The sequence below is a fragment of the Octopus sinensis genome, linkage group LG4 (genome assembly GCF_006345805.1).
Source record: "Octopus sinensis linkage group LG4, ASM634580v1, whole genome shotgun sequence".
NCBI classification, from domain to species: Eukaryota; Metazoa; Mollusca; class Cephalopoda; order Octopoda; family Octopodidae; genus Octopus; species Octopus sinensis.
Window position 1 is genome coordinate 1,622,776 of NC_043000.1, and position 13,432 is coordinate 1,636,207.

The 13,432-nt window shown below is 39.9% G+C and overlaps 1 protein-coding gene and 1 long non-coding RNA gene across 2 annotated transcripts in view; both read right to left on the bottom strand.

The window, feature by feature from the left end:
• The window catches only part of LOC115210840 (haloacid dehalogenase-like hydrolase domain-containing 5), a 36,699-nt gene that overhangs the window by 22,002 nt on the left and 1,265 nt on the right, over positions 1 to 13,432 (bottom strand). The window contains exon 2 of the mRNA XM_029779594.2: positions 4,168 to 4,211. Coding sequence (XP_029635454.1) covers positions 4,168 to 4,211 — 44 coding nt within the window. The remainder of the gene's footprint in view (positions 1 to 4,167; positions 4,212 to 13,432) is intronic.
• LOC118762847 overlaps positions 12,078 to 13,432 on the bottom strand; it is a 1,798-nt gene continuing 443 nt past the window's right edge. Inside the window, exons 1-3 of the long non-coding RNA XR_004998591.1 lie at positions 13,395 to 13,432; positions 13,170 to 13,186; positions 12,078 to 12,845 (exon numbers count right to left, since the gene is read on the bottom strand). The exon at positions 13,395 to 13,432 is cut by the window's right edge and continues 443 nt beyond it. This is a non-coding gene — a long non-coding RNA (uncharacterized LOC118762847). The remainder of the gene's footprint in view (positions 12,846 to 13,169; positions 13,187 to 13,394) is intronic.

Here is a 13,432-nt window from a genome sequence, read left to right on the forward strand (position 1 = left end):
ATCAAGGCAACATCAGTCGATAGCAACAACAGCAAATGTTACACTTCAACCCGGTTTCTGACACTAATATGCACTTCACCTACTTCGTTTCTTAATCGTTTTGTAGCCAGATATTTAAGTAACATACCATTGAAAAAAGTGGTGAGTGACGGGGAAAGTAAGTGGACAAACAACGTTAGGACGGCTTCAGCTGGAAGCTTGGCAACCGTCGGCTATTCAGGATGCAAGCTGAACACGCGATTTTACTCCCAACGTGACCCTAATTATGTACACTGGCAAAGGGTCAGAAATGTTCAGTCAAATTTGTGCTTGATTATTGAATAATAACAAAACACCAAGTGTGAGTGGTGAGTGACGGGAAGGGGTATGTGGATAAAAAACGATAGGACTTCTTCAGCTGGGAGCTTGGCAACCGTCGGCTACTCAGGATGCAAGCTGAATACGCGAATTACTCCCTAATTATGTACACTGACAAAGGGTCAGAAATGTTCAGTCAAATTTGTGCTTGATTATTGAATAACAACAAAACACCAAGTGTGAGTGGTGAGTGACGGGAAGGAATAAGTAGGTAAACAACGATAGGACTTATTCAGCTGGGAGCTTGGCAACCGTCGGCTACTCAGGATGCAAGCTGAATACGCGAATTACTCCCTAATTATGTACATTGACAAAGGGTCAGAAATGTTCAGTCAAATTTGTGCTTGATTATTGAATAACAAAACACCAAGTGTGAGTGTGAGTGACGGGAAGGGGTATGTGGATAAAAAACGATAGGACTTCTTCAGCTGGGAGCTTGGCAACCGTCGGCTACTCAGGATGCAAGCTGAATACGCGAATTACTCCCTAATTATGTACACTGACAAAGGGTCAGAAATGTTCAGTCAAATTTGTGCTTGATTATTGAATAACAACAAAACACCAAGTGTGAGTGGTGAGTGACGGGAAGGAATAAGTAGGTAAACAACGATAGGACTTATTCAGCTGGGAGCTTGGCAACCGTCGGCTACTCAGGATGCAAGCTGAATACGCGATTTTACTCCCAACGTGACCCTAATTATGTACATTGAGAAAGGGTCACAAATGTTCAGTCAAATTTGTGCTTGATCATTAAATAATAACAAAACACTAAGTGTGAGTGGTAAGAGACGAGGAAGGAATAAGAGGACAAATGGCGGCAGGACGACTTCAGTTGGAGGCCTGGCCAAGGTCTGCTAATCGGGTAGCAGACGATTTACTCCTAATAATACTCTAGGTATGTACAGTTACAAAGGGTCAGAAATGTTCACTCAAATTTTTCAAAGACTTCAATCTAAGACTAACATTTTATGGATGAACCGTTAGCACGCCGGGCGAAATGCGTAGCTGTATTTCGTCTGCCGTTACGTTCTGAGTTCAAATTCCGCCGAGGTCGACTTTACCTTTCATCCTTTCGAGGTCGATAAATTAAGTACCAGTTACGCACTGGGGTCGATATAATCAACTTAATACCTATGTCTGTTCTTGTTTGTCCCCTCTATGTTTAGCCCCTTGTGGGTAATAAAGAAATAGGATTATTATTATACACCTCACGCTCACGCATGCACTTACACATTGACTGATACACAGAATCAGAATATTGATACAAAGGTTAATGGGTAAGCCCAGGTAACTGTTGGACTGGGTTATAAGAATGGAAATTCTCAGGTCAGTCTGTTAAGGGCTCCATATGGTGAGGTAAACTGAGATTATGTCGAATAAAATATTCTGTTCAGAAATTGATGCCAGGGGTGGATTTGAACTCATCTACTGAGAAATACTCCAGATGCATGTATCTATGTGTGTGTTTGTGTATGTATATATATTTACACACACACAGACATGCAATGGGTTTCTGTACAATTTCCTTCAACAAAACTTTACTCAAAAGCCATTGGTCAACCCAAGGACATAAAAGACACTTGGTCAAGGGCCCACAGTGGAATTGAACCCATAATCATATGATTGCAAAGTGAACTTTTAACTATATGCACATGCTTGAATGTGTGAGAGTGTATGTGTATGTATGTATGTATGTACATAAGTATAGATAGATAGATAGATAGATAGATAGATAGATAGATAGATAGATAGATAGATAGATAGATAGAAAGATAGGTAGGTAGGTAGGTAGGTAGGTAGGTAGGTAGGTAGAGAGATAGATAGACAGATAGATAGATAGATAGATAGGTAGGTAGGTAGATAGATAGATAGATAGATAGATAGATAGATATGACAATGAAAGAGGTGCACTGCTTGCCAGCAAGCTATGGTGTGTTGTGGCATTCATATTTTTCTCATAAAAATAGTGAGGTAACTGATGTGAAATTAGAGAACTTATTTCCTTAAATTTATAGCCATAGCCCAGAATATTTAATCCCTATTGCATGCATTGCTCAAAGATATTCTTTCTGTTGCCTGTTTCCTTTATTTTGACCTTGATGGCACCTTACTGTTTAGAGGACATCTTTAGGGTTGAGAGGCTTGTTTAAATAATACAGTTCAAGTAGAATTCAGAGGATAGTTTAAGTGATACAGCTTAAGTAGACTGTAGGGAAATCACTTATCGTTTCCGATGTGTATTTTTATATTTCATGTGAAGCAGTAGGAGATCAAATCACAAGTAGGGAGTGAGAGAGTGGCTGTGGGAGAATTAGGAAGAGACAAAGTGTCTATTATTCTCTCTGACTATATAGCTAAGGCATTGTTTCCAGCTCTCTTTCTCTCTCTTTTCCTCTATCATTCCACACCCACCCACCCACACACACATATATTTTACTCATACATGGAGGGAAAATACTTGTGGGGAAAAGGACAAAAGACAGAAACAGAGCAAGAAATTGGGGTTAGGTAAAGAAACAGGGAAAGAGAAGATGCATTGGACAATTCAGTCCCTATCATGCAAAAAAAAAAAAAAAACAACAAGGGAAAAGAAACAGGATGGTCATGATTGGAATGCCTTTGTTCACAAATCTATTCAATCATGGCTGATCTGGAGCTAAAATAAAATCATCATCATCACCATCATTTAATGCCTGTTTTCCATGCTGGCAAGGGTCGGACGGTTTGACAGGAGCTGCCCAGCCAGAGATTTGTCCAGGTCCCAAATGTCAGTTTTGGCATGATTTCTATGGCTGGATGCCCTTCTTAATGCCAACCACTTTACAGAAGGTATTGGGTGTGTTTTTTTTATGTGGCACCAGCACGTGTGCCTTTATGTGGCACCAGCACAGGTGCTTTTATGTGGGACCAGAACGAGTGCTTTTGAGTGGCACTAGCATGGGTGCTTGTAGGGGGACCGTCCCAGGTGCATCTACATGGCACCAGCATATGTGCTTCTATGTAGCACTGACATGGATGCTAATTCCTGGTCAGTGTGTGAATGTAAGAGACAGTGAGAGAGAGAGAGAGAGAAAGAGTTAAGGATGTGAGGATGAGATATATACAGAGAGAGAGAGTTATATTTGTGTGGTATTTAACTCTAAATAAGCCCAGATCAACTTGATCTATGATCAAAGGTATTTAAATATTTTGACCATCCTGTCTTTTAGTATATCAGGAGTAAATTATCCTCCTTTATTTAAGACAGCAGAATGTGATTTGAAGCAAAATTGGACACAGTTTCTAACCAGTCATGTACACTGCAACATAATTTCTTTTCCTCAACAGGCCCTGCCCTATTTAACATTGTCCCGAGGGAGATCAAAGAGGAAAAGGATTCCATCAACTTTAAACAGAGTCTGGATAGATTCCTTCAAAGAATACCAGATAAGCCACCCATAATTGGATACAACTCACCCAATAAGAACTCACTACTTGAACAAAACTGGATACAACTCACCCAACAAGGACTCACTACTTGAACAAAACTTGACTTAAACAGGATTCGAATAATCCTATCAGGTGGTGCTATTAAGTTAGACATGGCCTGGACCAATCTTTGGTCGAAACATATCTAAGTTTATCTAAGTCACACAACCACAAAGTGGCTGCTCGTTATCTCAAGAGTGAAATAATTGGTAAGTCCTTCTTATTGAAAATTTCAACTATTATGGTATACTAGCTACCCAAACCAGTGAGCCATGTGTATCAACCAATGAATAGTGGTAATGAAGAAGATGGGATTTTGAATGCTCAACGCAAGATACTTACTTCTTCCTGGATGTATACGTCATCATGGTCATCTTCATCGATATCTACGAAGGAATAAAATAATTAATAATAATAATAATGTTTTCTTTATTAACCCCTAAGGGCTCACAAAAATTACTGGGCACAGTACAATGCAATGTGGTGTAACACAAAAGGTATGTGAAAAGTAAAAAAAACTAGAAAAATATAAATTTTAACAATGAATGATTCCCCAAAAAAGGGAGATTTCCTAAGGTTGCTTGTGGAAACCTCACAAAACCAAGAAGGCCTGACCACTGGAGCAAGTGTCCTCTTTATATCGTCAACAGCAGGTGCATGTAAAGAGTAGGCCCGATCACTTGGACTGTTCTTGCCATATTCACCAGCTTTACAACAAAATTGCTGGGAGGCAGCACTTTTCTCTCTACCTTCACTTCCCTTTTCAAATGGAAGTTCAAAAAATTTATGAGGGCTTGGCTAAAGAGGAAAGTTTCTATCCCTCTGAAACATTGATATTCACTAATGTGACACAGAATATACTGTGACACGTAGACATATAGTTATGATACAAACTATGTTGTAACATATCAACAAGACCATGGCATTAAGGGTATCATAACAGAAGTTATACTGGGATACACTTGGCCTGGGTATGACTTTAAACTGCATCTGAAAGTAGTGCTCTGGTTTGGGAGTCTAGGGTTTTGAGGAGTGTGGAACTGCATCTTAGCCACTATTGATTCCAGTTCTGGAGAAGTAGCATTTGTCAAGGTCCTAGTTATGGATTAATTAGCATATTAGGGCTTCTTTGCTTGTCTATGAGAAGACTGGAACCAGCAGACTCGGCAGAAGAAGCCTTAATGGTTCAATAGGGGTAAGAGGGAAGGTAGCTGTAGCAATGCATTGTGGAGTGCAGAGAGCAAGATGAGGCAAATAAGACCTGTTGGTCATCCATTACCTCTATCACCATTCCCTGTCGGCTTGACTGAAGCTGGTCATGGACTAGGCAGTGATTCCCAAAGTGAGTGATATTGTCTCCCTGGTGGCAGTGGAAAGTTCCACGGAGGGTGTTGAAGAAAAGTGGGGCGATAATGGGGTAGTGATTCATGTAAAAACAACAAAATAATGAGCTTTATTTGTGAAATAGTTGCTTTGAATTTGCTTCAGAAAGAGGTCTATGTTTGTGAGGGTTAGTTGGGGGTGCTGTCACTAGGAATGTGGCCTAGGTATCAAGGGAATGGGGGCCCAAAAAAGTTTGGGAACCACCAGACTAGAAAGTAAGGTTGATGAAGCATGACTCCCCTTCACTTTAAACAAAGTCACTGCAGAAAGCAGTCAGCCTAAACCCTTTAGCATTGAGATTACTCTATCAAGTATAATTCTTATTTATACACATTACTCTTTACTCTTTTACTTGTTTCAGTCATTTGACTGCGACCATGCTGGAGCACCACCTTTAGTCGAGCAAATCGACCCCGGGACTTATTCTTTGTAAGCCCAGTACTTATTCTATCGGTCTCTTTTGCTGAACCGCTAAGTGACGGGGACGTAAACACACCAGCATCGGTTGTCAAGCAACGCTAGGGGGACAAACACAGACACACACACGCATATATACATATATACGACAGGCTTCTTTCAGTTTCCGTCTACCAAATCACTCACAAGGCATTGGTCGGCCCGGGGCTATAGCAGAAGACACTTGCCCAAGATGCCACGCAGTGGGACTGAACCCGGAACCATGTGGTCGGTTAGCAAGCTACTTACCACACAGCCACACACTGTTTTCAATTAATTATACATGACCTCAAACCTTTGAAATTTTGATGATGCGATAGTTTACTTTTGGAATGACATTGTATTAAAGGCCAGATCAGGCCAGTTTGAACATAAAGCATGTGGAGTAGTTGGGCCAGATGTGGCCAGAGTTAAGGATGGCTAAATGGTCCATGTCACTCCGATGAAGGAACACATACTGCGATACAGTGATACACAGATATAGCTATCATTAAATGATTCATTGATATATGGTCATGTCACTAAAGTTACTTAACTGTGACATAATGTACCATTTGACAGACTGACATATTCATATAATTGAAGTTGTAGTTGCTGTGACACAGAGTATATTGTGACACACACATAATGTACCATTTGACAGACCGACATATTCATATAATTGAAGTTGTAGCTGCAGTGACACAGAGTATATTGTGACATATCCAGAAGATGGTCTTGTCCTTAAGGCGATCGTCATTGTGACATGGGGTACGTTGTGACACTTTGACGTGGCTGTATAATTGACTTTGCCATAGCAAATGAAGGAGGATGTATCAGGAAAACTTTTTATGGCACGAGGTGCCTTGAAACACATTGTAATTAAACACACACACACACACACACACGCATATGCACACATGAACACAACACTGAAACAATCCACAAATTATGTTGGTATGTGTGTGTGTGTGTGTGTGTGTGTAGGTGTTGATGGTGGCGACAGGGCAATGAGCTTGGCCTGCTCTCAGTATCCACCGATGTTCTACTTATCGTATTTGACGCAGAAAGGTTTGAACTCGTAACATTGGCAAATATAGGACGGTTACATAACGTAAGGAGATAAGAGGCGGGGATGAGGAGTAATGAAGAGAGGGTAGTAAGGAAGATAAGAATGGGGGGGGGAGAGGAGGTAGAGTTGAAGAAGGAAAGAGGAGCCGTTTGGAAAGGAAGGGAGTAGAAAAGGTGAGAGTGAAGTTAGGAAGAGGGGAAAGAGTGGGATTGTTATGAGAAAGAGTTTTAGATAAGAGAGAAAATGATGGGAGTTGATAAGGGAGAGTATAAGAGGGTCGATGATAGATGAGCAGAGCAAGGGCGTAGAGGGATGAGAAAGAAAGGAAGGAAGGAAGAAAGAGAGATGAGAAAGAAAGAAAGGAAGAAAGAAGGAAAGAAAGAAAGAAAGGACGAAAGAAAGAAAGAAATAAAGAAAGAAAGAACGAACGAAAGAAAGAAAGGAAGAAAGAAAGAACGAACGAAAGAAAGAAAGGAAGAAGAAAGGACGAACAAAGAAGGAATAACGAAAGAGAACGAAAGAAAGAAAGAACTAACTAAAGACGAGAACGAAAGAAACGAAGATAGGAAAAAGAAAGAACGAAAGAAAGAAATGAAGAAAGAAAGAAAGAAATGGAAAGAAGCGAGAGAGATAAGGGAAGAATGGAGAGATAAGATAGGAGAAAGGAGAGGAATATGGTGATGAAGGGATTAGGAGAGTCGAGGTTTAGGGTAGGGAATGGTCGGCATGAAGATTGTTTACGACGTAATGGTCACTAAATAGATGTAGAGTAGTATTGTTATGTATTGGTATGCGGTGCGGATGTACCTATGTATAATTGTTATGTATGTCGCGTACAAACAGCTGACTGCAACAACAAGCTAACTACACCACGGCACACGGGCCACATTAAGGTACACTACAGTACAGCTAACTATACAGGTTTAACTCAACTTACGTCGTTTTGAGTTAAAGTTCCTCCCCCCCCGACTTAACGTCATTTTAAAGAAATAAACCTCAACTCCCGTCGATTTATGCGACTTCGCGTTGGTCATCGTTAACATATTTAGAATCAACAACAAAAATAAAAATTCCTAGAAGACCAACACTGAAGTGGAACGTCAAATGAAAGACATAAAATTATGTACAAACTATTTGTTTTAAAAGTTTATAAGTTTTTTTAATGCTTTTTCGTGTTACGTCTTGGAACTAATTTCCGACGTAAATTGAGGTATACTTTTGCCAAGGTACAGCAGAGTGAGCTATGATGCACTAGCACTTACTGTATTCTTAGTGCATTTACTAGTGCTGTCATTGTTATTTAACCTAAGATGAACCCTGATCAAGACGTTCCAGTCGTGACCATTCCATATTTATTTTCAAGTTAGTCTATTGAGAAAGAACTAAATTATTCAGTGTCTTTTCGTTTGTTTTGAAGACGTTATACTGTGACTTGAAGAAGATTTAGCTGCCATTTCTAGCAAGTTGATGACAGTGGTGGCAGTAGAAGTGTTTTTATTATTCAGTCTCATGTCAGCCTTGATCGAGCAGACTTATGATCACAGGCGTTCCAGCAATGACCGTCCAGTGTTTCCGTATATACCCTGTGTCTCTTCGTTTTTTAAGACAGTGGAGTGTATCTAAAAGATTTTGGCTGCTATTTCTAACAGGACAAGCGATCGCATAGATGCTCCGTGTGGTTGTTTATCTAGAGGTCGACCCTAATCAAGCAAACCTATAATCAAAGGCATTCCAGTCGTGACAATCACGTCTTATTCCTATGTGGGTCACCTATCGCAGACGTTCGCCGTGCAGCCGACTTAATCCGTTTGTCTGTCCTTGTTTGTCCTCTCTGTGTTTAGCCCCTTGGGGATAGTAAAGAAATAGTTCGCCGTGCAGGGAACCCAGAATTTCATTATCCAATGAGTTGTTATTCCAAGACGGTGTGATGTCAAATAAAGGAGATTTGGCTGCTATTTCTAGCATGTGAAGCAACAATGCAGCAACTCTCTCATCACGTCCTTGTTGTTATGATGATGATTATTATTAAGGCAGAGAGGGCGGCGAGCTGGCAGAATTGTTAAGCAACGCCGGGCGTAATGCTCAGCGGCATTTAGTTTGTCTTCATGTTCTGAGTTCAAATCCCGCCGAGGTCGACTTTAATTTCGGGGTCGATAAAATAAGTACCAGTTGTGCACTGGAGTCGATGTAATCACTTTATCTACTCCCCACCCCCACCCAAACTTGCTGGCCTTGTACCAAAATTTGAAATCCATTGTTATTATTATTATTAGTAGTAGTAGTAGTATTAGGGCAGCGAGCTGGCAGAATCGTTAGCGCGTTGGACAAAATGCTTAGCGGTATTTCGCCCGTCGTTACGTTCTGAGTTCAAATTCCGCCGAGGTCGACTTTACCTTTCATCCTTCCGGGGTCGATAAATTAAGTACCAGTTACGCACTGGGGTCGATGTAATCGACTTAATACATATGTCTGTACTTGTTTGTCCCCTCTGTGTTTAGCCCCTTGTGGGTAGTAAAGAAATAGGTATTTTGCCCGTCGTTACGTTCTGAGTTCAAATTCCGCCGAGGTCGACTTTGCCTTTCATTCCTTTCGGGGTCGACAAAATGAGTACCAGCTGAACACTGGGGTCGATGTAATCGACTCATCCCCACCTCACCCAAACTGCCCTTGTGGCAAAAAATATTTGAAATTATTATTATTAGTGGTAGTAGTAGACCGCAGATCTAGTTGACCTACGATCAAGTATGTTCCAGCCGTGCCTATCCTACTTTTCAATTAGACATAATGTATCTCAGATTATAATATATACTCCATTTATTATTATTATTTTATTATTATTATTATTATTATTATTATTATTAGTGATGAGAGAGCAGCATGCATGCCATCAAAGTGACACTGGGGTAAAATATACGAAGCCCAGTATACCCATCATGACTACTCGTCTGATAAGGGTACACAGGCACATGCATCACAACCATATGTGCGCGACATGGTGATCTCATATCAAGATAAACAGCACATGAACCTGCAGGTGGGGCCCAGTTAGAATTTTCTTCTTCAGGTTGGGTAGCCCATCCCGCTCAAAAGGTCCCTGAATAAGGGTTGTTTAAGGATGTTGAAAGAACCACCCATGTTTCCAGAGGTGAATTATTCAAACCCCAAAGAATCCCTATTATTATTATTATTATTATTATTATTAAGATTCTCAGGATGGAATTTTGAAAGGGCATTTGGGGGGGTTCACTGCTCACCAGATCAACACCTTCCAGCCAGGACACTTGACTTTTTTATTCAGTCATACAATATATATAAAGGACTACGATATTCAGCAAGCCATTCTCTTTCCCCCTGTTTTCTTACCTTTTTTTTAAAAAAGGAAAATATAAGTGTAATTTGAGGGAGAAACTATCCCGTCATCGGCACCACCACCACCACCACCACCACCGCCACCACCACCACTACTACTACTACTACTACTACTACTACTACTACTATCACAGTGGAGGTTAAAATAGCTTAGGCACCCTAATTGGCGAGGAAGGGCTTGTAAACTAAACTGCATCAGCAAAAAAATAGGTGAACGGTTTTGTTTATGTTTTCACGAACAACCATAACAGTAACAACAACAATAACAAGTTGAGAAATAACAGCGATAACAAAAAAAAAACAGAACGGTGAAAGCGATAACTTATGTAACAGAAAAAAAAGTAGGACAGATGTAAAAATGTAGTAAACAACATACTCACACACTCACATATATACATACATACATATACATATAAGTATGTATACACACACTCATAGACATGAGTGCACATATACTCACACATATCTGTATGTATGTATATATATATATAATATATATATATATAAAATTGTATGGATAATACCGTACTAAATTCTGGTGTCTTAACTTAAGTACCATATTCATCTGAATCTATCTATCTATCTATCCATATCTATCTATCTATACTATCTAACTATCCAATCTATCTATCTATCTAACTATCCTATCTATCTATCTAACTATCCATATCTATCTATCTATATATATATATATTATATATAATATATATATTATATATATATATATATTATATATATATATATATATATATATATATATATATATATATATACTTTATTTAAAAGCAGCAGAGAATTCAACAAAAGCTCTATTACTTCTACCTCTGGTATCTGAGTACTCTTTTTTCCACCTTGTTTCACATTTATGTGTTTACTCCGTATATATATATATTATATAAATACATGCGAATTATACACATACATATATACCATACACGCACGAGCGCGCATGCAATATATATATATATATATATATATATATATATATATATATATATATATATATATATAATATATATATATAAACACCTATATATAAACACATCGATGAATGTAAGAATAACTACAGCAAATTTACTTTTTATTGTAATTGTTTCATCGAAGACGGAGTCTTTGGATCCGCTAGTAACACATTCTAGCCAATCGTGGTGCAATCAGTTCTTCCACCAACGCTACCAACCCCGCAAGTGACATGGTTCCATTCCATCTGTTTACCTTAATTTTTGGTAAACATGATCCAAACCTAGCTATATGACGTATACCGACCTCTTTAACCTATTGTTATAATTGTTTTGTACAAGGCTGTACCTGATCATCGAACACACAATGCCATTCCCCTTTCTATTTAAAGACTGTGTGATTTTTACATTTTTATCTTTTTAACTTATTTTAGTCGTTGGACTGTGACCATTGCTGATTTTTGGTCGAACAAATCAACTCTAGTATTTATTGTTATTATTATTAATAAGTCTGGCGTTATCAGACCCTTTTGCAAGAACCGCTACGTTAGAGAAACGTAAACAAACGAACACCTGTTGTCAAGCGGCAGAGGCGGACAAACACAGCACAGACACACGCGCGAATATACATACATACATATATTGTATAGAGGGCATTATTACACATAAATGCCTCACACTAAGAGGGACATAAGTCATTACTACCAAAATTTCACTAATCGTACCCAATGCAGTTTTCAAAGCAGGACATTTAAAAAATGAATTTATATATAAAGAGAGAAAATCAGCGGGCTTCTTTTAGTTTCTGTTTACAACAAAGCATTAGTCGGCCCAGGTCTATAATAGAAGAAAGTTGCCGCATAGCGGACTGAACCCATGGCCACATGATTGGGAAGCAAGCTTCTTACCCACACAGCCATGCCTGCAGTATATTATGATTTATGTTATGCTATTGCTTTTTAGACTTAGGTTAGCTTTGATTAAGGCGCAGGCCTGTTATCAAAGATAATCCAGCCACGACCATTCTTTTAAAAAATATATCAAGGACTTATATTATTTTATTTTCCACTAAATGTATGATTTTTGTGTGACATCAAAGATTTAGCTACTATTACTAGCAGGTACGTAAGCACAGAGCTTCCTCGGTGGCTGGTCGTTATTGCTTCAATACGAAACCAAACTATTAAGAAGTTAGTTCGCTTCGCAAACGTGAGGCCCCAATTGCGATTCTACTGCAATTGCACCGTATCTTTTCACTATCCCCTTAGGTTGACCTCCACCCTGTGAATGACATAAGATAGTCGCGTAGACGGAAAATGTGGAAGACCGTCGGTCCGAGTTTTGGAATAGCCCCACGAAGTCCCGCATGAAAGGGTGTTTTTGGGGGGTTTTTTTTCGCGTGGTGAAGTGGAGAGTCTGTTTTATATTTTTTGTAATATTCCTTTTTTTTTACAAAAATTTCCATTTTTTTTTTCTGTTTTTATTCTCCCACTTACCTACCCTTTTCCTTTCTTCCAAATCTCATCCATCGGCTAAGACCATCCTTGTTACCATGCCCGTCGCTAAGGGGGTGCACCGGACGGCACTGCCCCCACAATATTCAATAGTACACACTCAGATTTACAGTGATACACTTATTTCGAAACTCCACTTTAGCATTACTACAAATTAATGTCCACCCAGAATATTCTGAGGACCCCTAGGCACCAAAGCCGTTTCTTACACAACGCAACGATACGGTTATTCTGTTAGATCATTACATTACACATACAAGCGTCTTCGGAACAATCATCCGTTTACCACTATAAGTGTGGAGGCGCAATGGCCCAGTGGTTACGTAGCGGACTCGCGGTCGGAGGATCGCAGTTTCGATTACCAGGCCGGGCGTTGTGTGTGTTTATTGAGCGAAAACACCTAAAAACTACACGAAGCTCCGGCAGGGGCTGGTGGCGACCCCTGTTGTACTCTTTCGTCGCAACTTTCTCTCACTCTCTCTTCCTGTTTCTTGAGTAACGCTGCGATGGACTGGCGTCCCGTCCAGCTGGGGGGGGGGGACAGATACGCCACAGAAACCGGGAAAGCGGGCCCATGAGCCTGGCTAGACTTGAAATGGGCGACGTTACCACTATAAGTCACCCAGTACCTATTTCTTTACTACCCACAAGGGGCTAAACATAGAAGGGACAAACAAGGACAGACAAACGGATTAAGTCGATTATATCGACTCCAGTGCGTAACTGGTACTTAATTTATCGACCCCGAAAGGATGAAAGGTAAAGTCGACCTCGGCGGAATTTGAACTCACAACGTAACGGCAGACGAAATACGTTTCTGCCAGCTCGCCGCAGTACCGTCTTAAGGCATAAACACACTGGCAGTTGCCCGGGAG